At 48.8% G+C, this 23,776-nt stretch overlaps 2 protein-coding genes across 5 annotated transcripts; one reads left to right on the top strand and one right to left on the bottom strand.

Annotated features, from left to right (window-relative positions):
* Nucleotides 1-237: 237 nt before the first annotated feature.
* RETSAT (retinol saturase) lies at nucleotides 238-12,760 on the top strand. The gene is made up of 11 exons (XM_060656216.3): nucleotides 238-421; nucleotides 1,870-2,052; nucleotides 2,394-2,635; nucleotides 3,174-3,375; nucleotides 3,845-4,042; nucleotides 6,007-6,126; nucleotides 10,086-10,224; nucleotides 10,444-10,553; nucleotides 10,634-10,800; nucleotides 11,016-11,175; nucleotides 11,431-12,760. Exons 1-11 carry the CDS (start codon nucleotides 241-243, stop codon nucleotides 11,562-11,564), a joined length of 1,836 nt encoding a protein of 611 aa, XP_060512199.1. The 5' UTR covers nucleotides 238-240; the 3' UTR covers nucleotides 11,565-12,760.
* A 225-nt stretch (nucleotides 12,761-12,985) lies between these two features.
* TGOLN2 (trans-golgi network protein 2) lies at nucleotides 12,986-21,872 on the bottom strand. Of its 4 annotated transcripts, none has more exons than XM_081795247.1 (5): nucleotides 21,533-21,872; nucleotides 20,611-21,305; nucleotides 19,882-20,568; nucleotides 18,400-18,483; nucleotides 12,986-17,120 (listed from the first exon to the last, which is right to left on the bottom strand). In XM_081795247.1, the coding sequence occupies exons 1-5, from the start codon at nucleotides 21,576-21,578 to the stop codon at nucleotides 17,115-17,117; spliced, it is 1,518 nt and encodes a 505-aa protein (XP_081651373.1). In that variant the 5' UTR covers nucleotides 21,579-21,872; the 3' UTR covers nucleotides 12,986-17,114. The 4 variants fall into 4 exon arrangements, with proteins under 4 accessions (XP_081651373.1, XP_060512235.1, XP_060512210.1 ...); XM_060656252.3 differs by having other exon boundaries at nucleotides 19,882-20,175; nucleotides 20,527-21,305; XM_060656227.3 differs by having other exon boundaries at nucleotides 19,882-21,305; nucleotides 21,533-21,871.
* Nucleotides 21,873-23,776: the final 1,904 nt, after the last annotated feature.

The raw sequence follows: 23,776 nt of genomic DNA on the forward strand, positions 1-23,776 counted from the left end.
CCGGGCCCGGAGAGCCCCGCCTCCCGGCAGCCTGGGAAACTTGGAGCTGCAGGAGTACGAGCCGCCCGGAGGGCCAGTCCGCGCCGGACTCCTGGCTCCAGGCCGGAAAGGTTCTGGCTGATCAAAGGTCGATATTGCCTCCGCCTCCTGGCCGGGAAGGATAAATACGAGCGGCGGAGGCGCAGCAGTACAGGCTGGGGGTCGTGGCTGCGGACCCCGTCCTTGGGCCCCGCCGGCGCTATGTGGCTTTCGCTGCTGCTGCTGCTGCTGCTGCTGGTTGTGCCGCTGTTGGCGGTCCTCTGCAAAGGGCACCTGCGGCCGTTCGCAGGCAGCTCCCCGAACCCCTTCTCCGAGGACGTCAGGCGGCCCTCCGCGCCGCTGGTGACCGACAAAGAGGCCAGGAAAAAGGTTCTCAAGCAAGGTCAGCGAAAAGGGCTCCAAGGCTGTACTTGGGCGGCCTCTCAGGTTTGCGTTCCGATTCCAACACGGCGATCCGCTGCCCACCTGGGCCTCAGTTTCCCCATATGTAAAGTGCTGGGAGGGCTTCCTTGAAAGTGGAGGCGCCCCGCTTTCGTGTCTCCTACCGGTGACAGACTTTGCCCAAGCAGGCCCCCAGGCCATAGTGGCCCCACGGGCGGGGGTCCTGTCCTCCGCTTGCTGAGGTCATGGCGATGAAGTTTTGGGGGTGATGGTGGGGTGGTCCTGAGCCTGGGGCCAAGAAAAAATTCTTGGTGCCAAAAGGTGATTTTATTAAAGCACAGGGACGGGACCCATGGGCAGGAAGAGCTGCACTGAGGTTGTGACAGTTAACTCATTATATACCCTCAGGTTGGGAGGGGGTCAGGGATAGAGTAAGTCGCTAAGGTATTTTGGAAGCAAGGTTTCTAGGACCTTGAGGGGCGAGCTGTTGCTAGGGAAACACCAATTACCGTTTAACAGAACCTCAGTCATGAGAGGTTCTATTACATCTGTACATAGATGTATATTGGGAGGCCATACGCTTGGCTGTCAGCACAGAGCCCGACTCGGGGCTCGAACTCAGGGACTGCGAGATCATGACCTGAGCTGAAGTCGGACACTTAACCGACTGAGCTACCCAGGCGCCCTAGACGTTTTTCTAAAAATGTTTGAAAAGTTAAAAGTTTCCCAAGTTCTCTTGCAGCTTGGAAAAATTCCAAATCTCAGTTCTTCAAGAATGATCTTTAAAGAACAGATCATGTGTTGAAGTGCCCACGTGGCACCATGTGCTGTCCTTTTATCTTGCTTAGGTGCTGATCCCTTAGTTCTGCCTCCAGACTTCTCTGATATGAAAGGGTGGTGCAATGATTTCTCAGCTCTGTCCTGCTCAAGCCTCTGCTTCAGGATCTTGAAGAACCATCATAGGACCAGGCTGTTCCACTGGTGCCTACAGACCCTGTATTTTTCAAAGATAACCGACTTGTGAATGGACAATTCCAAGAGCCACAGTCTGCCCACAGCACTCTCCTGTGTCCCCCGTTTCCTTGTTTCTTTCTTCCCTAGCTCTCTATCTGCACTTAAGTTTCTCAGCCTGTATTATTATTGTCAGCTTTCTATTTCTGTTTGTGATTTGTTTGCTTTCTTTAAAGTAGGTAAAATCCCCAGGTACATACTGGTTTTAGTTAAATCGGCTCCAGTAAAACCAAATCACTGTCTTTAATCTGCCTGGCTGGTCCTGAGTATTTCCCAGGTGCAATGTTTGAGATATTTTAGTCGGTTGCTCCATGCCAAACTGCACTGGAGTTTTCTTGCATTGTATAAGCTAGCAGAGCCTTCCTTGGTTTCCGTGTCTTTGCTCTTTTGCTGCCCCTGCCTGAGAAGCTCACCCTCCAACTCTTCCCTCTGCTGCAGCTTTCTCAGTCAGCCGAGTGCCAAAGAAGCTGGATGCAGTGGTGATCGGCAGTGGCTTTGGGGGCCTGGCTGCAGCTGCGATTCTAGCCAAAGCTGGCAAGCGAGTTCTGGTACTGGAACAACATACCAAGGCAGGAGGCTGTTGTCATACTTTTGGAAAGAATGGCCTGGAATTTGACACAGGTAAGGCTTGTGTGGGAAGGGGTTGGGAACATGGCTGTATCTTTAGGAGGCTTGGAGCAGCCACTGTGGGATGACACTGGACGTTTCTGTTGTTCTGGAGGCCCCAGCTTCTCTCTGGGCACCACTTTCTTTGTCTGACAGCCATCATCGCAGGGAGCTGAACTGGGTGGAGATCTGGTGGTTTCTGCTGCAGCACCTCCCCACAGAAAGTTGTGGGTAGCACTCTCTGGGCACGGACTCAGCCATGCAGGACTACCTCTTTCCTTTCGCTTCTTTTATCTACCGTTCCAGGGATCGGCTCCCTTATCCCTATGACACCTTGTTCTTCCGTCTCCCAACAGGAATCCATTATGTCGGGCACATGCAAGAGGGCAAGAGTAGCCGTCTTATCCTGGACCAGATCACTGAGGGGCAGCTGGAATGGGTCGCCTTGTCTTCTCCGTTTGACATCATGGTACTAGAAGGACCCAACGGCCGAAAAGAGTTCCCCATGTACAGTGGGAAGAAAGCTTACATTCAGGGCCTCAAGGAGAAGTTTCCCCAGGAGGAAGCTGCCATTGACAAATATATAAAGCTGGTTAAGGTAACATGGATGTGCTGAGGACCCCCCACCCCCACCCCCCGTTTATTCCCGACAAGGCTGACCTTCATTAGTGCAGTGACCGGTGGGCGAGGCAGAAAGGGAGGACCGGTCAAGTCTGCCCTGAACTTAGCCCTACCCTAGTTGGCCTCTGCCCAGCTGGGCCCTTTCTCTGGAGGCTGGACTTGACAGCAGCCACTCTCACTTTGGCCTCTGGCGGGAGGGGTTGGGGGGAGGACAGGAACCGTGTTCTCCTTTTGGACTAAGCTGGCTTCTGTGTGGTCAGATCACACCTGTTTTTACTTCATCTGAGACCAGATGGGATTTTTCGAAAGGAATTTGGGCAGGAAACCGAAATGCAGAAAAGGACTCATCTGAATGTGGAATGGGAAAAATTCACAGAGTACAGATTTTTAAAAATCCAAGTTCGGCCAGGGCTAAATGTTGCTGGGCCCCGGTGCTGGGCTGGTGCGCAGGCTATTGGAATGGTGATTCCGTTACAGTGTTACAGTGGTTCCTCGCTGCTTATTTTTTTCCTCAGGCGGTGTCCCACGGAGTCGTCCTGGCCATCTTGTTGAAGACCCTCCCATTGCGCATAGCTCAGCTGCTCAGCAAGTGGGGGCCGCTCACCCATTTCTCTGCCTTTCTTCGTGCTTCCACCCAGAGCCTGGATGAGGTCCTGCGGCAGCTGCCGGCCTCCCCGGAGCTCCGGGCGGTGCTCAGCTACATCTTCCCCACTTACGGTGGGTACTGGCCTGGAGTCCTGGGCGGCTCCTGGAGGAGGAGGTGTTGCCCTCTTGGCTCTCAGTCTTTCTTCCTGAACCTGCCTGACTGACTGAAGTGGAGCAGGATAAACCCAAGGCCCTCTGGAGCTCTTGGGTGAGAAGTCTGTCCACCTACCTGCTGGACTCCCTGGCACACATTCCCTGCGCCATGCCCTGGATGCTTTTCCTTTTCAGCCAACCGTGTCCTCCCTCGTCTCAGCAGCATGTCACTCTGAGGGAGGACATTCCCACTGGCCCCCGGATCTGTAAGGTACCCTGTGTTTGGATGGCAATAGATAGGCCCTCTGGCTGCCCTTAGCCCTGGGGATCATTTGGATCCTGGGGTGGGCAGACGGAGGCTTGCGTGCTTTTTGACAGGAATCTGTCTTCCTCTTTAAATGCTGCTGCCGCCTGCTCTTGCCTCATCGCCCCTTCCTTCCTTCTGTAGGTGTGACCCCCAGGCACAGTGCCTTCTCCATGCACGCTCTGGTGACGAACCACTACATGGAAGGGGCCTTTTATCCCCGAGGGGGTACCAGTGAGATCGCTTTCCACACCATCCCTGTGATTCAGCGGGCCGGGGGCGCTGTCCTGACCAGCGCTACTGTGCAGAGTGTGTTGCTGGACTCCACTGGGAAAGCCTGTGGTGAGAGCCCCGCATCGTGCTTCATGGCTCCTGGGCTGGGGTGGGAGAGAAGTGGGGTGCAGAGAGAAACAAGCACAAGGTATAGAAAAACCGACCTCCTCACGGGGAGTTCAAGGCTAAAATTGCCCAGAGCAGGGGCTCAGGGAAAGCGATTAGAAAGGACGCAGGAAGGATAAAGGATTGCATGGTCCCCAAAGACCAGTATTTGATCATTTATTCCATAGGTAAAAATAGGGATCCAGTAATCCAAGATCCCCTTGAATGTAGGGGCTGTGCCTTTTTTTTTTTTAAGTTTATTTATTTTGAGAGAGAGAGAGAGAGAGAGAGCGCACACCAATAGGGGAGGGGCAGAGAGAGACGGAGAGGAAGAGAACCCAAGCAGGCTGTGCACCACCAGCACACAGCCTGACGTGGAGCTCGAACCCACAAACTGTGAGATCATGACCTGAGCCAAAGTCAAGAGCCAGATGCTTAACTGACTGAGCCATCCGGGTGCCCTGGGGGCTGTGTCTTTATGCCTGTAGATCTTACCACATAATAGAGGCTCCATACATGTTTGTTTAGTGATTGGTGGGATGAATAAATAACCTGGGCACTTGAAAGGGCATTGTGGAGGCCAGCGAGATGCTCTGTCCTCAACCTGTAAATGGCAGAGTGGAGCCTAGAATCTCGTTATCCTGGCTTGGGTCTTTACTGCCACCTGCCCAGAGCATCAGAATTCCACCGTGGATGAATTCTGTGAGGAGAGGGCGTGTGCAGGGAAGGACTCTGGTAAACAGAACAGGCCATCCATGATTAGGGGGTGCTTAAAGAAACATCAGGGAAGGAGACAGAGAGAGACCTGAAAGAAGAGGGCTGGTGTGACAGTGAATTCACCAGAGGAGTCTTTCAAGGAGGAGGTGTGTGGATGGCCCACTGCACAAAAAAATCAAGGGAGAAAAGGTCATCAGCGATCTCTGAGAATACATTTGTAGAAGAGACTAGGAAGTTGCTGGGTGAGACCGGAGAGGTGGTTGGTTGTGTGAGATTTTTCTCTGATGTCCACAAGCAAGTTCCTCTTCCAGCCAGAAGAGGTCCTTGAAGCAAGGTGGGTTTATCAGTTCAATTAAATTCAGTTCAGAATATTACTCGTATTTTTCAGGTGCTAGGTGATAAAAGATGGAGATAAAAAGATGAGATGGCTATAAAGAAAATCTGTAATTCAAGAAGTTTCTAATCATAGGGAAGATCATTGAGATGTAAAGTGTCATACAGAGGTACAGACTAAGGATGGAGGAAGGAGCGCAGAGGTGCTTGAGGCAGGTCATAAAGGGTGAGAAGAAGCTAGCCCGAGCTTTTGGGATGTTCCAGGCAGGGGGAACAGAATGTGCGAAGGCACGGATGCATGAAAGAGCTGACTATTTTTAGGCGTCTGGAAGTAGGTTGAACCCAAAGATGCTACTGTTTTTATAGGTCAAAGTGGTTGAATATCAGCTGTTTGATATGGTGCCACCTAATAGTTTAGTGCTTGTGGCCAGAGACAAGGCTGGAGACACAGAAGGGACCAGATCTTGGAAGGCTGGTACAAGACTTTGGAGTTTATCTTACAGAGGTTGTGGTGTCATTGGAGGGTCTCAGAGTATTTTGGAAATAGAAGTCTGGCAGCAGTGAAGACGGGCCTGGGATTCCAGTGGAAGGGCTTCAGCCCATGAACTTTGTCACGGTTAGTGTGGAGGTTTGGCTACAGAAAAGGGTGCCCACATGGTGTGGGGAGAGAGCCAGGGAAGGTAAGTGCACAAGCGACCGTGGGGTTAGGCGGAGAATGCTTGAGGATGTTTCACTTGCTTTGCAGTTTTGCCTGGAGCCTGCCTGCCTGACCATAGCTGGGCTGGATGCCCAGGTCTAAGAAGATAAAGTGTAGGCTGGGAGAGATCTGTGTAAAGTCTGGAGTGCAAAGAACCTCAGCCAAGCTCTTGTGCCTGCAGGTGTCACTGTGAAGAAGGGTCAGGAGCTGGTGAACATCTATTGCCCCATCGTGATCTCCAACGCAGGACTCTTCAATACCTACAAGTACCTACTGCCAGAGAATGCCCGCTGTCTGCCAGGTAAAAGACTGGGCTACTTTGCTCTGCGAAGCTCCTAGCAGGGCCCCCTCTGGGGCTAGCCTGCCCAGCCAGGCTGGTGTTCTTGCTCCTCTTGACTGCCCTGTGACCATCCTTAAGCAGAACAGGTGAGCAAGAGCACACCATCTTTAGCATCTGTTCCCAGCAAGACCTCTGTGTTTAGGGGTTGGGAAGCAGATTTCTTTGTATTGAATCACCCCCACAGACCCCTTGGTCCTTATCTCTCATTCCGTCCTTGGCCTGTTTACCCCTTATCCCCTATAACCTCATCCGCTTTGCCCTCTTCTCTTTCAAGTCTGTTGCCTGTTTTCAGCTTCCCCAGATCTTAGAGCTAATAGTTCATGATGGTGGGTAGCGTCCTAAAGGAACGCTTCTTGGGTTTGTGGTATGAATCCTACTTTTTCCCCTGAATTCTTCACTTACTTTGAGTGGGAAAGCCTGGTCTGACATCAGTAAAGGAAGCTAAGGCCGGCATGGAGAAGAAAGTCTTGCTATAATTGTTGTGTGCTTTATTTGGGACCCAAGGTTCTATTTTTTTTTTTTTTTTTTTTTTTTTTTTTTTTTTTTTTGCCTCTTTCAAGAACCAGCTACTTGCTGGGGCTGAAGCTGCGGGAGTACCCTTCTGGCTTTCTTCTGTCCCTTGAGCTCTGGGCTTATGCTTGAAATCTGGGGCCCGGACAGAAATAACCCTCAATGCAGCCTTCTCTTCTGATAGGCTGTGTCCAAACATAATAAAAGCCTGGTTTTGGGGGGGTGAGGGGCAGTAGGCATATCTGTGGGTGAGCCCTTTCTCGGTAAGTCTGTGTGAGAGGCTTTACCTTTGTCGTGGCATGTGATCCTCACTGCCACCTGGGAGACAGATGTCATCATCCTAATGTTTATGGGGCCGGAGGAGAAGTGAGACCCATACGGGTGAAGTGACTTCCCAAGGCCACCCGGGTGAAAGCAGCAAAGCTGAGATGAGAACACTGGTGGTTCTGACTTGAAAGCCTGGGTCCTTGGCCCCGTCCGGACTGAGAAATGTGGAGCTTCACTCAGCTGGGCCTCAACTGGCGTCTGTTGCCAGAGAAGGCCTGTCCTCCCTCACGCTGCGTGGGGTGTGGCAGACTGGCCTGTGGCAGGGCAGCTGGCAGACTTTGCGTTTGGCACTTCCTGACTCCCTGCCTCCCAGGACCCCTGAACCCTGGCTCTGATGGGTCCCAGTGCCCCTTCCCCTGCTTGCCTCCTCCCCAGGGCGCCTTGTCAGGAGTTACAAGTTTAGCTTGCCCTCCCTTAGCTAGTTACAGTTTTTACTGCTTTTATGTATCTAATCTAATGGCACAAGCCCCAACTGGCTGAAAAACCATTTGCCCCCTTAGGAGGAGCAGTTGGATGTTGTCTCAGATGAATCCCCGTTTGAGAGCGTTTCAGGCAGTGGCAGCCAAGGTGCTTAACTCAGGAGACCCCCAGGTGCTGGGACTCCTTTGTTTCCACCTGCTTTGGGGGTGGGGGTTCTCATGGGTCTATCTACCTCTCAGAGTTGAGAACCAGATGTCTGGTGGCCTTTGGGGCAGGCAGTGCTGGCTGGAGTCGTGTGGAGGTGGGGTGGTCAGGCAGAGGGAGCCTCTGTGAATAGGAGCACTTTTCTTAAGTCCACTGCTGGGCCTTCAGGAGGTTCCTGGAGATGGTTTGGAGAGGAAGTTGTTTGAGTGGGGAAGACTTGTCAGACAGTATCAGTAAGGGAAGCTGAGGCTGGCATGGAGAAAAAAGCCTGGATATAATTGTGTGCCTTATTTGGGACCCAAGGTTCTATTTTTCTGCCAGGTATGTGGTTCCTGGACCCCATCCTTCTAGTTGGGAGAAAAAGGAAAAGGAAGGGCTAGGTGGGGTAGTTACTGTTCTTAAGGGCCTCTGGAGACCTAGATGGTTTCACTCCTGGGCCCCCTGTTTTCTCCATGATCACCCCCATCCCACCTGGAGAGGGGGAGCCAGCAGTGAGATTAGCCCCAGATGCTGGAACCCGGGTGAGAAGGTGCTCCTACGGCCCCAGGGCAGCCCGCCATCCCTCCCTGTGGCGGTGGAAACCCACATTCCCCTTCTGTCCTGATTGCACCCCCATGGCCTAGTGGTCTGTCATTCTCTTACTTGTGGTCCTACTGGAATTGCTATCCCGCCTCCTTTCACTCTCAAAAGCCTGTTTTGGATGATAAATCCTATGGTCACCCTACACATAGCACTCAGCTCTTTGTAGCCTCTATTAGGAAAGCCAACTTCTTTCAGGAAAGCCTCTTTTCCAGGAGACAGGCATCATATCTGATTCCTTGTAGTGTCCCCAAAGCCTAGCAGAGGATTCAGCACATTTTAGGTCCTCAACAAGTGCTTGTTTAACAAATTAAGCACAGTAGCCAGTGGCCCAGTTACCCCTCAGGCAGGTGGTGGTCCTGGGAATGGGAACAAAGGTAAGACTTTGTGGGAGCCATTTCCAGAAGGCTGGTCTGAGGTCATTTGTTGAGAGGTGGGGGAGCCCAGCTGCTTAGCTCCAGGGGACATCAGATGGCTCTCACAGAGGCTCTTGCCTGCTTCTACAGTGCTCTTCCCTCCTCCCCTACCTGAACCTAAAATGCCAGCTGGCAGGAACAGTGTTGGCATTTGTTCATCTGCGTTGCTTACCATTTTGAAGTCTTGTTCAGCCTGTTTAGCACATTAGGAATTATGTATATTTGCTCATTAGATGGCTTGTATGTTTTTTAATGCTTTTTTAATTTTGAAATCTTCATTTTGTTGTTGTTTTAATGGTGAATCTGGTTGTTCCTTTATAGTTACTATTTGAACACCTATTTCAGGAGGGGTGGTATTTTTAAAAATTGTTTTTAACATTTATTTTATTTTTCAGAGACAGAGGGAGACAGAGTGTGAGCAGGGGAGGGGCAGAGAGAAGGAGACACAGAATCCAAAGCAGTCTCCAGGCTTGAGCTGTCAGCACAGAGCCTGACGTGGGGCTTGAACCCACGAACTGTGAGATCATGACCTGAGCCGAAGTCAGACACTCAACTGAGCTAGCCAGGCGCCCCTACATTTTCTTTTTTTTAATGCTTATTTTAAGGGAGGGAGAGAGAGAGAGAGAGAGAGAGAGCGCACGCGCAGGAGAGGGGCAGAGAGAGAGGGAGACACAGAATCCAAAGCAGGCTCCAGGCTCTGAGCTGTCAGCACAGTGCCCGACACGGGGCTCAAACTCACAAACCGCGAGATCATGACCTGAGCCGAAGTCAGATGCTTAACCAGCTGAGTCACCCAGGTGCCCCTAGATGGCTTGTATTCAATGTAATATGGAAATCAAGGCTTATAACAAACTACTGTTCGTATGTATGGTCTGTATAGTGTGGAGCCCAGTAATCTGCTCATAACTTAAAGCCAATAGGGAAGATTGCAGGCACTGAGCCAGCTTAGAGAAGCTGGGCCTCCTGGGCCTTCAAAGGGGCTTAGAGCAGAAGTGGGGGGTGAGCAGAGGAGTGGGAGCCCGGGGGTGTGTTCTTACCAGGCAGAAGACAGAGAAGAGCAGGCCCCTGTCAACACTGTTATTTTAGTGTTAAAATAAGAGTTGTGAAGATGGGGGCGCCTGGGTGGCTCAGTCAGTTGAGCGGCCGACTTCGGCTCAGGTCATGATCTCACGGTCCGCGGGTTCGAGCCCCGCGTCAGGCTCTGTGCTGACAGCTCAGAGCCTGAAGCCTGCTTCCGATTCTGTGTCTCCCTCTCTCTGACCCTCCCCTGTTCATGCTCTGTCTCTCTCTGTCTCAAAAATAAATAAATGTTAAAAAAAAAAAAAAAAAGAGTTGTGAAGATGGCCAGATGCTAGGCTGGTCACCGAGGGTGAGGCTGTGGATAAAGCAAGCAAGTTCTTCTGGGGCAGGGAGTGGCTCCCCCTGCCGGCTGTGTTCACACGGCCCTCACCTCCACTTTGGCAGGTGTGAGGCAGCAGCTGGAGATGGTGCGGCCTGGCTTGAGCGCCTTCTGTGTTTTCATCGGCCTACGAGGCACCAAGGAGGACCTGGGGCTGCGGTCCACCAACTACTTTGTGTATTTTGACACAGACTTCGACAAGGCGTAAGGCGTGTGTGTGCATGTGGGGGGGGGGAGGGTGTCAGCTGGGGCCCACAGCCCACGGGGCTCTTGCCTCCTCCCCTGATGCTGGAGAATCCGCAGCAGTTATGGAGTGGGCCTCAGCTTCATCCCTGTGGGGGGTCCCGGGGGCTGGCCTGTCCTTGGGGCAGTGGCAGTGAGGAGCCAAGGCCTGGCATCGGCAGCCACAGCCCTCGCCCTCAGGATGGAGCACTACGTCTCGATGCCCAGGGAAAAGGCTGCAGAGCACTTGCCCATCCTCTTCATTACCTCCTCCTCAGCCAAGGATCCCACTTGGGAGGACCGGTTCCCAGGTGGGCCTTTCGGTCGGGGGCGGCACGGGGGCCGGAGCAGGGAAGGGGCCTGGCATTAGTAACCCCAGCTGTGTCCCCAGACCGGTCCACGATGATCGTACTGGTGCCCACCTGCTATGAGTGGTTTGAAGAGTGGCAGGAGAAGGCAGAGGGAAAGCGGAACAGCGACTATGAGACACTCAAAAACTCCTTTGTTGAAGCCTCTCTGTCGGTTGTGATGAGGCTGTTCCCACAGCTGGAGGGGAAGGTAGGCGGGCAGACCATGTGGTAGTGACAACAAACCTCTCGGTGCCATTTCTGCTCTTTCTTTTGGGGAGGGAAATAAAGCCCTGAAATAACTAAGCTCCAGGGAAGGGCAGGGAACCCATGCAGGCATACAGTTCAGTTGAGGAGGACAGAAAAGGGAGGAAACGAGGATCTCACAAGGCCCCACTCCCACTCTGCTGCCTTTTGTCTCCTCAGGTGGAGAGTGTGGTTGGAGGGTCCCCGCTGACCTACCAGTTCTATCTGGCTGCTCCCTGGGGTGCCTGCTATGGGGCCAGCCATGACCTGGACCGCCTACATCCTCATGTGATGACCTCCATGAGGGCCCAAAGCCCCATTCCCAACCTCTACTTGACAGGTACACTGCCCCATTTCTCTAGGGCCTACAACCCCGGGCCTCCCGGTCACCCAAAGTACTCTGTCCTGTCTGAAGATCCTACTGTCCCCTGCAGCCTTCCACATGGGGATGGGCTACCCCAGCAGGCTATGGACCCTGGTCCTGATGTAAAGCCATCCGTGGGTGGCCTAGCTTGGAGGGATGAACATGAGAGCCTTTGCTCCCTGTCCCCCCGCTTGGGGAAGATGCTCATGGGCCTGTGCTCTTGTCTCCTAGGCCAGGATGTCTTCACCTGTGGGTTGGTGGGGGCCTTGCAAGGGGCCCTACTGTGCAGCAGCACCATCCTGAAGCGGAACTTGTACCTAGACCTTAAGAATCTCAACTCAAGGATCCAGGCTCAGAAGAATTAGTCCAGAGTGGAGTCTGAGGAATTTGGCTGGTGCTATGGCACAGCCCTGGACTTAGCCATAATGTCTTCCTGTACTCGTTCTTTCCTCACAGAAGGCACTCTAACCTGTTTTTGATTTCTGAAGAAGTCTGACACACAGGTCACAGTTCTTCAATCACAGTTCTCAAGCTGCACCTCTTCCAGCTGGGCAGGTGATTGCTCAGAGCTAACACTGCTATCCCTGGTAAAAGGCCCGGGGTGGCCCAGTGACTTGGGCAGCCTGTTTGGTCAAGCAGTGCTTTGCACACTGCGCTCCCATCGCCTCCCAACCCAGAAGAGTCCAACTGAGTATTCTTTTGGTCAGGTGGACAGAACCCTCCATAGTCTTGGTCAGCTGAAGCAGATTGGGCCAGATGTCCTGAGGCTTCTCTTCCTTCATTCTCCTTGCTGCACCGAAGGAGTTCCATACTGCTGTTGGAAAAGGGTGCCTAGAGAGGTTTTTGTCAAAACCTGGGCATGGTTTTGGTTGTAGTTCCGTGGGTTCAGAGGCCCCCAGAGAGCCCGTTTTTGTTGGTTCCAGTGGGTCTTTCAGAGGGTGGGGAAACACCTAGGGTAGTCTCAATGTGGTTGTGGGAGTTGGGGGTAAAGACGTTAGCGAAGTATATATTGAAATGTCCAATTCACATGCAGCCAGGCCCTAGGTTTGTCTTCCTTATTTTCACAGTAACATTGGGTCTCCACTGGGTCAGCACCAAGATACCCTCATGGCTCAGTACCTGAGCCTCAAAAGTTTATCTTCCAAAAATCCACAGCAAAGGGTGATGTTAGCAGTTACGACACTGGACTGGAAAGATGAGTTCATGGGGGTTGAAGCAGACTGAAAGAACGTCCCAGGCCAAGGTTACAGCAGATGACAACCACAGAGGTAACTGATTGTAAGACAAATAACCCAGCCGCCTCCTAGACCTAGAACATGGGCTGCCTGGCGAGGAGGAGTGGGGCTGGAAATCAGTCAGGATCAGAATGTGGAAAGCTACGTAACGAGTGTACAAAGGTCAGGGATGGTGTTCCCATTTATTGGTACATACGGGGGGGACTGGATGGAAAGGTGAACAAAGGATGAAGTTTTTTTTTTTTAATGACCTTTCACTTGTATTAGGCCTTATTTCTATCAATTTGATTGCCATTTTAATAAATTTAATGTTTTTATAGCTTTAATATTTGAAATTTATTTTGGTTTCTGTGCAGTGATACAAAACTACATTGAAACGGCATTCAGAGAAGCTCAGGAAAACATTACGTACTGAAAAATACTTATCATTAGACCAAATAAGCTTTAAAAAAATAAAATTAAGTAATCATATAGTTAATTTAAAAAAAGCTGAAAATATAAAACATTGCAAAAACAGTGGCACTCTACTAATCCGGTAAACAAAACAGGGAGACAACTTCAACAATCATTTATTTAACATGAGAAACTTCTGAATTAAAGGAATATCTAAGTGTGAGGAGGCTGCTTTTGTTGGCAGCTTGTAGCTTCACAGCTCAGACCCAACACTATTACGGAGGAGTTTCTCAACTGGGACATTTAGGAAATTCACAGGTGTCTTGAGGAACTAGGTGAGTTGAGATTCAGTCTTTCTCTGGATGAATAGTTAAATGGAACCTGGAAATCTCTTCCCAGGATTCTTCCTTAAGCAAGGCAATGTCAAAGGCAACCTTCTCAGCAAGACTTTTCAGAAAACAGCTGGAAGGACACCAGGATCTGGTGTCTGGTGTACAAGATACTCTCTTCCCCGTTCAAGTGATTCAGAACATGTGCGAAGTGTGCTAGCTTTCATCACACATACATAACAGCATTATGTATCAAGTTACCTTGTAAAAACAAGAAGCAGGCTTCCTTTTTTGATTTAGATGACATGAAGTAGAGAAAAAAATGAGAATCACCATCAGGGGAATTCTAGAGGTTTATAATTCTATCACCAAACGTTTCATTAAAAGCCATTATGGGAAAAGAAACGTCAGCATACATATAGCTCATTGTCAGGTCTTTCCGAGTTGTTGTAGCCTTTCTAGATAGACTAGCCTTCGTTCCCCCAGAGTCCAGAAGAGCATCTTTAAATAATTCTACTCAGTAATCTGTAGCAAGAAACGAAACCCCTCTACTGACATCCATGACTGAAACACAGATTCCTCCTACTAGAAATCAATTTTCAACCAAAGGCTGGGGCAGGAAAGACATAGCTGTCTAGATAGCGGTGCTTCTCGTGGCTCCAGGGACTTACCTGCCCACCCCTACCCTTCCCCGCCCCCCCCCGCCCCCACCTTGAGAGATGCCTCAAGCCAGCTCACCCTCATCCACCCCACCTCTAGAAAAACATGCTATCAATAGTTTATCTTCAAAAGGACAACTACTGAGAAAAGTTTTCCGCTGGTGTGAGAGAGTTCCTTCAGGGTAATTTCTACAGTGAAGCTTAAATTCTATTGTACTCTTTTAGCACAAGAAACGATACTTCTCGGATGCTCAAAAAATGGAACTATGCGGACTCCACAGAATCCTTATGCATCCACTTGGTGCCAACCCTCTTGGTTCCTGAAACCAATCTTTCTTTCTGCTCACCCTCCTTACAAGCAAAGTCTATCAGTAAGGGACAGCAACCAGTAGCCAGGAAGAGCTGTATGAGACGTCAGGTAAGTCACATTCAGACGTCCTGAACAAGGAAAATGTCTCTGCAAGAAGACACTGAACTCCTGAAGTACCTAGGGGATGTCACTATACTAGGCAGCTATGCAGGTGGTGCCAAGGGCACTCCTGCAAGTAGCTTCGTTTTGGGGAGGAGAGACCAGATACAGACATCAGATAAGTCTGCTCTTTTTTGCTGGAGTTACAAAATTTGTGATTGGCATTATTAAGAGTTATTAGAATAGAATGGAAAGAGCCAACAATCACGTGGTGGAGGAGTTAAGAAGGTGCATGGAAAAACCTGAGCTGGGGCCTGAAGAAACATCTGGGGAGGCAAGTGAAAGAAGAGAAAGGAGCGTGCCCTGACTGAAGAACAACCACGGAAGCCAGGGAATGGAGGGCACAGCAACAACAAAAAGGCACAGAGGCCTAGATGGGCCTGACAAGAGCCTGGGCAGGATGCAGAGAAAACCTGGCAAGAAAGTGCCCATCTGCAGAATCCCGAACACTACAGTCTATAAAGCTAGATTCTCTAAGCCATGAGAGGTAGACAGAAGCTTTAGATCAGGGCAAGGATTTTGGAAAGATCAATCTGTACATGAGAGAAGATGGACAGGAGGACCAGTTAGGATGGCTCTTGGGCGGGTTGGGAATTCAGGAGAGAAGTGAAGTGGTGGGGGTGCAACAGGAAAGCAAGGAAAATGGAAGGAAAGATTATACTGGAGACTTTGTTGTTGTTGTTGTTGTTAATGGATAGGTCTGTTGTAACAGATAAAAATGGTAAAAGACCACATAGTTTGGAGCTGAGACAAATAAAATGGGCAGCTGAGATGGGCAGCTTAATGGGTATTAGAGAGAACTTCAGTTTTTAGTGCCAACAGAGCAAACTAACAGCGCACAACAGGATTTGGTTCTTTGGGAACCAGGCCAAGGATAAATACTTGGGAGTCACTCACTCAGAGGATGAGGGATGGATGAATTTCTGGGAAGATGAAGGAAGAGAGAAACCAGCCTTTGAGGGCTCTCTTCCCCCACCAGCACAGGGTAAAGCAAAGTTCTTAGAAGCCAGGACAGTCAGTCAGAGAAACCAGAAGGGGGGAATTTCAATTTGGATGGTCAATAATGTTCAGTTCTATCCAGAACAAGACTAAGCTTTGAGAATAAGCCATTACCTTTGGCAATCTGAACCTCAGGAAAAACACTACTAGTAGGAAGACAGGGACTGACATGAGTGTACAAAGGTTACGAAGGGAAGGAGTAACAAACAGGATGGATGGGAACGGGAAATCTGGGCATGCATAAAGGTAAGGTGCTAGTGTAGACGGAGAAACAGAAAACAGAGGGGAGAAGGAAAGGTAGGCAAAGGGGAACTGTGGTTTTATAGAATGCTAGGAGAGCCGGACAGAAAATTCCTCAGAGGAAAGTGTTATAAGACTGATGCACAGGAAGAGGGCATGATGCCGAGAGCATTCATTTATTCCTTGTCTCCATAAATCTCAACTCAAAGCCATGCTGTTTTAAGTGAGGTGCAAGGTAATGTGCCAACAGGATGGTCTTTTCTGCAGAATGACTTCAGCAGCACAGAATTCATCCCACCCCTCACTTCCCACATTCTTTGTATTTCCCTGAAATCAGCTATTCTAATTCCATTTTTTCTCTGCAGAACAACTCTCTCTAGGCTCTCTATAATAGGTAGCACAGCTAGAACGGACTTAAGTAAAACTTCAAACCACAGCATGATCCAAAACACTACCCTCAGTTACCCCAGGGGAACTCTCTGAATTTCTTAAGTTTTAACAACCTCTGACATGGAATGGAAGGAGAGTTTTTACTAATTACCCTTGACATCCTATATCAGATAGAGAACCATTAACTAGATTAAGGTAAAAGAGACAGTACAGTTAGTTTCTGACTACAAGTCTAATTTGTCTATTTTAGGCAACAAATGTCAAACAGAGTTTATGGGAAACCTTTCATAAAACCCTAGGAAAATAATGCAGATCAAAACCAAACCCTCCTGCACATTTTCTGCTGCAAAGTATGAGCTCACCCTATTTTAAAAAGTTCCTGTTACAATTATGAGTATAGCCAAACAGTATTTTCAATAATCATAACTATATTTTTAAAAATCTGTGACGGGAACCGTGGCTTTACAGCTTTACTTCCAGAATCCCCAAGTTCAGTTTATGCTCAGTACAACCAAATGGAAGTTGACACACTTTGTCTTAAGTAATACGAAAATATCAGGAAAATGTGAAGAACTTACACTAGACAGGTTGGACTGCAGGCAATAAAGCACTTTTTAAAAGCTGTTTTGGTTTGCTGCTGAAGCCTTTGAAGAGAATTACGTATTCAAAGTAGCCCTTTGCCCGTCAGCATTCACCTTCTACATCTTTTGTAGGGCACATCCCTCCAGATGAGGCCTTGGTATAGAAGCACCTCAACCTGCAGGTGAGTTTTCTCCTAGGTTGACTTTTCAACCTAGTTTTCTCCTAGGTCTGCAAAGATAACTTGTGGTGGGTGCAATGCTGTTTTCAAGGGGCAACTACGAAAGGGCCAAGGCCCAAGGGAAGGCAGTCAGCAGCAGTAGCCTGCCTGGGGCTGAGGTCTCCCTTTGGTCATAGCTGGCTTCCCACATGCTCCCTCTACTCACACTCAGAGGAGGAAAGGATGGAAGACACCAGCATAGGTGATGGGGACACAGGAGTACAAGGTCACCAAAGTGCAGGTGCAAAAAGCTAAGCAATACCCCCCGCCTCTGCCAGGCCAGATTTGCCACCAAACCCTAGAGGAGGGGGTGTCTCTTAGGTCACAGTACTTTGTTTTCTTCATTTCTCTTGATTTAAAAACAAATCAGCAGGGAGGACAAAGTTCTCAAGAACAGAGAAATCAAATCTGAAACGAGAGCAACACAATTCATTTGTGACATTAATCTCCTTCCAGGGGAATACACCTCACTGCTATGAATCTAGGGGAATACAAGATCCTACAGGAGTTGCAGTTCAGGGAAAAAATTCAGAATTAAGATAAGCTGCCGCTCCAACATACAAAGAGCAATCGGTAAAATAAAAGCACATAAAATTATTTTGAAAGTCAGTTTGAAATCAAACATATACTAGAAAGATACACACTTGGTGAAAGGAATATGGAAATCCTGGTCTCTGCTTTGTAGTATTTCTGTGTTGTTTTGAATTGTTTACATGTACATTTTAATTAGGAAAGGGAAATGAATCCTTAAAGTCAATTATCCGGAAAAGTACTAGGCCAAGGCTAAATTGTGAAGTTGACCTACTGGGCTAGTTAGCAAAGGTGTTTGGAGCTGAGTGGCTTATTCTGTTGCTGGTATGGGCTATACATGTGAACTGTGTTACCTGTAGGGAGTCTTAGGAAAACTTACAGTCAAGCCACCAAGTACTATTTACCAATGTCCTGACTGTCCTTACATAGAAGGGGAAAGGAGGGGTGTGTGCTGGCAAGGCAGTGGAAATACCCTGTTCCCACTCAGGCTGCTTTTGGGGAGAATCCTGCTCAGCTCCTACTCTGTGGGGTGGAAGGAATGCTTTGCTTTCTGGCAGGTGTGAGTTGGCTGCACTTAGGAAATCGAGTCCACAGTTTAGTAGGGCTGATCTCTAGAGTTGGAGGCCTAGATGTTTCTGGACTCACTGGTATTCGGGGAGTGTAGTCAAATGCTCTGCTACCTAAAGCATGGCTCCACAGCATGTGATGTCACCTGGGAACTTCCTAGAAACGTAGAAGCAGAGATTCCACCCATATGTAATCAGTCAGACTTTTCATCACAATTCCCAGGGTGATTCATGTGCCTACTAAAATTTGTGAAGTGTTGGTTTGGTGCAAAAAGCACAGGATGGGTGCCTAGGGGGTTGCCATCAGGTCTTGATTGTGACACAAATTTGTAGTGGGAACTTCGGTGCGGGGGCGGGGAGGAGGAATCAGGTTTCTGGGCCTGAATTTCCTCTTCTGTCAAGGGAGGGAGCTGACTTACAGCATGTGGAGGTCTCTTCTAGCTCTCACACTGCAGACACGTACATACGGACATCTCTACTTTGTGGTCCGCAAAGGGTGGGGCAATGGCCATCGTGTCAAATGTAAGTGCTCTGCTGGGCCTATCTGAGACTGCCTATCCCTCCCACAGACCTGGGGCTTCTTTCCTTACCTTCTGGTCCAAACGCTGGTAATCACTGGCCTTTGGCCGTCGAGTAACTTTAGATCTTTTTCCTTCTAGCACAAAAGCAATAATCTGGGGAAAGGAAAATGAAATTAACAAGTGACTCTACAATGACATATCTCAGTCTCTGAAATCAGAGGTAATCACCTGGTAGTACATTTGTTAAGGACCCTGACAGTGAAAGAGTAGTACACCCACAAAGAGACCTTTTTAAAAGATTTTTTTTTTAATTTTTTTAACGTTTATTTATTTTTGAGACAGAGAGAGACACAGCATGAACGGGGGAGGGGCAGAGAGAGAGGGAGACACAGAATCGGAAGCAGGCTCCAGGCTCTGGGCCATCAGCCCAGAGCCTGACGCGGGGCTCGAACTCACGGACCGCGAGATCGTGACCTGAGCCGAAGTCGGACGCTCAACCGACTGAGCCACCCAGGCGCCCCAAAGAGACCTTTTTAAGTTATGACAATTTTAAGGAGGACAGGGCCTCCAGTCACCTCAGAATCTTTTATACTACTAAGTATGAAGTAACAGATGGGAAGAAGACTGTTCTGGGCTTTGGCTTGTGGGAGTCTATATGATTTACTCGAGTACAAAGATCTGCCAACTCCTCCCCAGAAAGCTCTAGGATAAGACACTCCTTTTTTACTCACAAGCAATAATTATTGCTTATCTGCAAATGTACTTTTTCACCCCACACCTGCTCCACTTTAACCTTACCACTTTCACATCTACGGTTACTTTCTGGATGTAGAATAAGGAACACCTTTTTGTTAAACGTCTTCCCTCATTCCTTACAGTCATAGGCATATTGACAAATTGAACGCTCCAATTTTAACCAGGCTGTAGAAACTACTAAATTCTTAGGACTCAATACGAAATGCAATCATTTTGTCATCAGAGTGGTTGCTAAGCAACAGATATTACTCTACACCAAACACTGCTAAAGTAGTAAAAGATGAGTGTCTCCATGCAATTTCTGGCCATTCTTCTAATCAGAAACTCAACTGACTGTAGAAGACACTCCCTGGGCTCTGCTGTTGATGTCAAAGACTATGTAACCACTCTTTCTGCCATTGCAGACGGAAGGTAAAAGCTTGGGAAAGGAAACTAGAAATCATTCACCATCTTCAGAGTACTGTATTTACGAACTGTCAGGTACTCAGGTTCTCTAAGGCTGTAAAGGACCTAAGTTTAAGATTATGGGAGGAGACCCCAATTCAGGTCAGATCACAATAATGTCCTTACTTAGCACCTAATACAGCAGCAGAGGGCACTCAAAGGTATCTGACATGAAAACAAATCATTTATAAAATGAGAGTAGAGAGCCGTAGCAGAATCTGAGGATAAACCGAAGTTTGTCTTAAAATCCCCAGTGCTCATAGGCAGATGAGTGATAGATACCAGCCCACACACCAAACTTTCAGGGTGGAGGAAATCCCATTCCTCTTCTTAAGGCAACTCTTGACTTACCTTCCGCTTGTTGTGATAGGCAATATAGAGGACAGCAACAAGTATGGCTGCAGTCACCAGATATGCAAAGAAGTGGCTGCTCTCTGCACTGGCACTTCCAAGACTGTCTTTATAAAGGTCATCATTCTCCCTACCCATGGAATCCAAAAGTGTTCCTTCACGGTTCTCACTGGAGGCAAGGCCGGGCATCCCTTTCTCTTCTTGGGGCAGTGAACCTTCAGGCTCTGTATCGCCTTCCTCAGCCTTCTTGGGCTCCACATCTTCTGTAAGCTCTGAAGACTTACCTTCTCTCTCCTGCTGTGGAGAAGTGGGGTCAGAGTCCAGTAATACTGTCTCCCCAGATTCACCTCTAGAAGCATGCAGAGAGGTATCTTTGTCAGCTGGTATGTTTAAGTCAGGATTGGTGGGTTCCTTGTTATCAGAGGAGGGGTTGGAGACCAGCTTGTTGGAGTTCAAGGACTGCTGCTGCAGCTTCTCCTTGCTAGGGTCATCTCCCGTGGTCTGGGGCTGGGGCTTCTGCTTGCTGGAGCCCTGTCCTGTGGACTGCGGTTGGGGCTTTACCTTACTAGGGCTGTCTCCCACGGACTGTGGCTGAGACTCCACCTTGCTAGAGCCATCTTCTGTGGACTGTGGCTGGGTATTCACCTTGCTAGAGCCATCTTGCGTGGACTGTGGCTGGGTATTCACCTTGCGAGAGCCATCTCCGGAGGACTGCGGCTGGGTATTCACCTTGCCAGAGCTGTCTCCTGTGGACTGTGGCTGGGTATTCACCTTGCTAGAGCCGTCTCCTGAGGACTGTGGCTGGGTATTCACCTTGCTAGAGCCCTCTCCTGAGGACTGTGGCTGGGGATCAACCTTGCTAGAGCCGTCTCCCGTGGACTGCGGCTGGGTATTCACCTTGCGAGAGCTGTCTCCTGTGGACTGTGGCTGGGTATTCACTTTGCTAGAACCATCCCCTGCGGACTGTGGCTGGGTATTCAGCTTGCTAGAGCCATCTCCCGTGGACTGTGGCTGAGTATTCACCTTGCTAGAGCCATCTCCCTTGGACTGTGGCTGGGGATCCACCTTGCGAGAGCCGTCTCCCGTGGACTGTGGCTGGGGATCCACCTTGCTAGAGCCGTCTCCCGTGGACTGTGGCTGGGGATCCACCTTGCTAGAGCCGTCTCCCGGGGACTGTGGCTGGGGATCCACCTTGCTAGAGCCGTCTCCCGTGGACTGTGGCTGGGGATTCACCTTGCTAGAGCCGTCTCCCGAGGACTGCACTTGAGACTTCTCCTTGTTAGAGTTATCTCCCGTGGACTGTAGCTGGGGCTTCTTCTTGTTAGAGTCATCTTCTATGGACTGCACCTGGGACTTCCCCTTGCTAGAGCTGTCTCCCGTGGCCTGAGGCTGCGACTGGCTAGAGTTTTCTAGCGGTAGGTCTACTGAAACAGAGAAACCAGATGGCCCTGAAGAGAGGGAGGCCAAGAGAAGGGAGCCCTCAAAGCTAGATGAAACCGAGGCAACTGGCAAACGGGGGAGGTGGGTGATGGCAAGCGGAGGGGTGACTACGGCAGAGAAGTACCGAGCTCAGAGAGCGACCCGGGGCGGTGAGGATGGTGGGCCTAGGGGTGAGAGTGGGATTATTTGGGGTGGGAGTGGGGGGTCTTACCCGCCACTACGACGCTCAGCAGGATCAACGCAACCAGGAACCGCATCCTGCAATAACTGTGCTTCCGCCCTCTACTGCTCTCGCGAGACCCGCGCGTGCGCGCTCTTAGTGCTCTTGGCTCCGCCCCTTCCTGCGTGCGTCTTCCGCCGCACGCTTAGGCGAAGGGAGGAGCTTAGGAAAAGGCTGGAGTGTCTGGTGGTTCCTCCCTTACCCTGTGCTGTGGTTCCGTTCTTCAGTGCAGGCATCTAACAGTCTCCTCCTTTTCCAGGTTTCTTCCCTGCTTTGCAGCCGCTACAAACATCACTCTCCTTTTCCTTCTCTCCCCTTGTACTTCCGAGACGATACAGGTCGAACAGGAGCTCCCTGGTCCGCGGGTGATCCCATGGGAGTGACGTCACTGGGGTTCGGCCCCTCTTGGCTCCAACCTGTGCTCACATTTTTAACTTCTCCCTTTCTCGTGGTTCTTTCGCTGTAGCACACAAACGTGCTGTACTCTGGTGTCTCCTATCTTGAAACAGACACCCATCCTGCCACCTTTGTAGCGGGAGTCTTCCCATCCCAGCTCCTCTCTTTCCCGACCCCACAGAAACTGCTCTCCGAGGTCCCCAGAGATCTTTTCTAAAAAATACATCCTTTTTCTGGTCATGGAAGTTACTCATATTCACTGTAGAAAATTTAGTAAACCTGTAGAAATACAAAACAAAATCGTTGTCCCACTCTTCCGGGATAATCACTATTAAAGTTTTAGTGTATTTTCTGTCTTGCAAACATTTAATATTTTTGATTAGGTAATATATTCTAATGGTTCAGAAATCAAAATGGGATATTAAAAAAGAGGTATACAAAAAAAAAAAAAAAAAAAAGAGGTATACATTAGAAAGTTCTTGCTCCCTACCATTCTACAGGTTACCACTTACCTTTGTTGTGTTCCCATCTAGCGTGAGTTTTTTTTAAACAAATACAAAAGCATTCATTTTCTTTTCTGTCTTAATTGGTGTATTTTTTCTGTGCATATCCACTTTCCTCCAAGTTGATATTATTGGGTAAATAGTTTTGTATCCCACTGTTTAAAGTGCTGTTGTTTATACATTAATTACCGCTTGAAATCCTTTTATAAACATTTGCCAGGCGAGCTAACTTAATGGAGCATGTAATCTAGTGGATGATACAAATATTAATTATTTATGGAAATTGTGTGTGTGAGTATGCATTCTAAGAAATGCCAAGAAAGCAAAATGCCGAAACTGTGATCTCTGCTGAGAAAGGGACTTTTGGGCTGAGAGCCAAAGAGTGTATTTCCCAGGTGAAGTTGAGGGGAAAAGGTGAGCTCTCCTGGCTGAGTGCACAGTGTGTGCAAAGGTCTGGAGGCAGGTGGGAACATGACATTTCGTGTAGGTCTTAAAGACGAGGACAGGATTGCCAGATAACAGACAATAAGGAAAATGGCAGGTGATGAGGCTGGAGTAGAGCCAGATTAGGAGTAAATGATGTTGTCCAGGACATAAGTCTTTGTGAGACACAAAAGTACATCAGAAAATATTCCAGTTAACTAAGGTTGAAATGTAATCCTACCAAAAAATACTACAACCACCAGGGGAAATAACACTACTCTATAATAGTCTGTTGAGTACAATCTTTAGGTTACATGCCATGTAGTTCTAGTCAGTTGAAAGTCTTCAGAATTTCAAGGAACAGTACGTGGCGTAAATATAGTTTTCAGGACCAAGTACTTTGTTATTTAAAAACCCTTTAACATGCTTCTCAATGTTTTCCTGCTGTAAGAAATCTCTCTCTCACACACACACTCATTACTGAGAAGAGAATAAGAATCACAGAGAAGTGAGAAATCTTTTACCAAATTATTTCAGAAATGTGACTGTTCTTGCTAAAAGAAGTGAATTGATGAATCTTTTTTTTTTAAAGATTTTTAAAAAAAGTTTTTATTTAAGTAATCTACCCCTCCCCCCCCTCAAAAATAAACATTTTTTTAAAAATAAAACTTACTACAGAGCTACAGTAGTTAGGACAGCGTGGTACTGGCATAAAGACATATAGATGAGTTGGATAGAATTCAATAGAGTCCAGAAATCAGCCTCTACATTTATGGTCAGCTGATTTCCAATTAGGGTGTGCTAAGACAGAAGTCTTTTCAACAAATAGAATAGTCTGGGAAAACTGTCTAATAAGCATGTGAAGAGATGCTCAACATTATTAGTATTACATACATATCAGAATCACACTGAG

This window comes from Panthera onca, chromosome A3, assembly GCF_046562875.1.
Source record: "Panthera onca isolate mPanOnc1 chromosome A3, mPanOnc1 haplotype 2, whole genome shotgun sequence".
Classification (NCBI taxonomy): Eukaryota; Metazoa; Chordata; class Mammalia; order Carnivora; family Felidae; genus Panthera; species Panthera onca.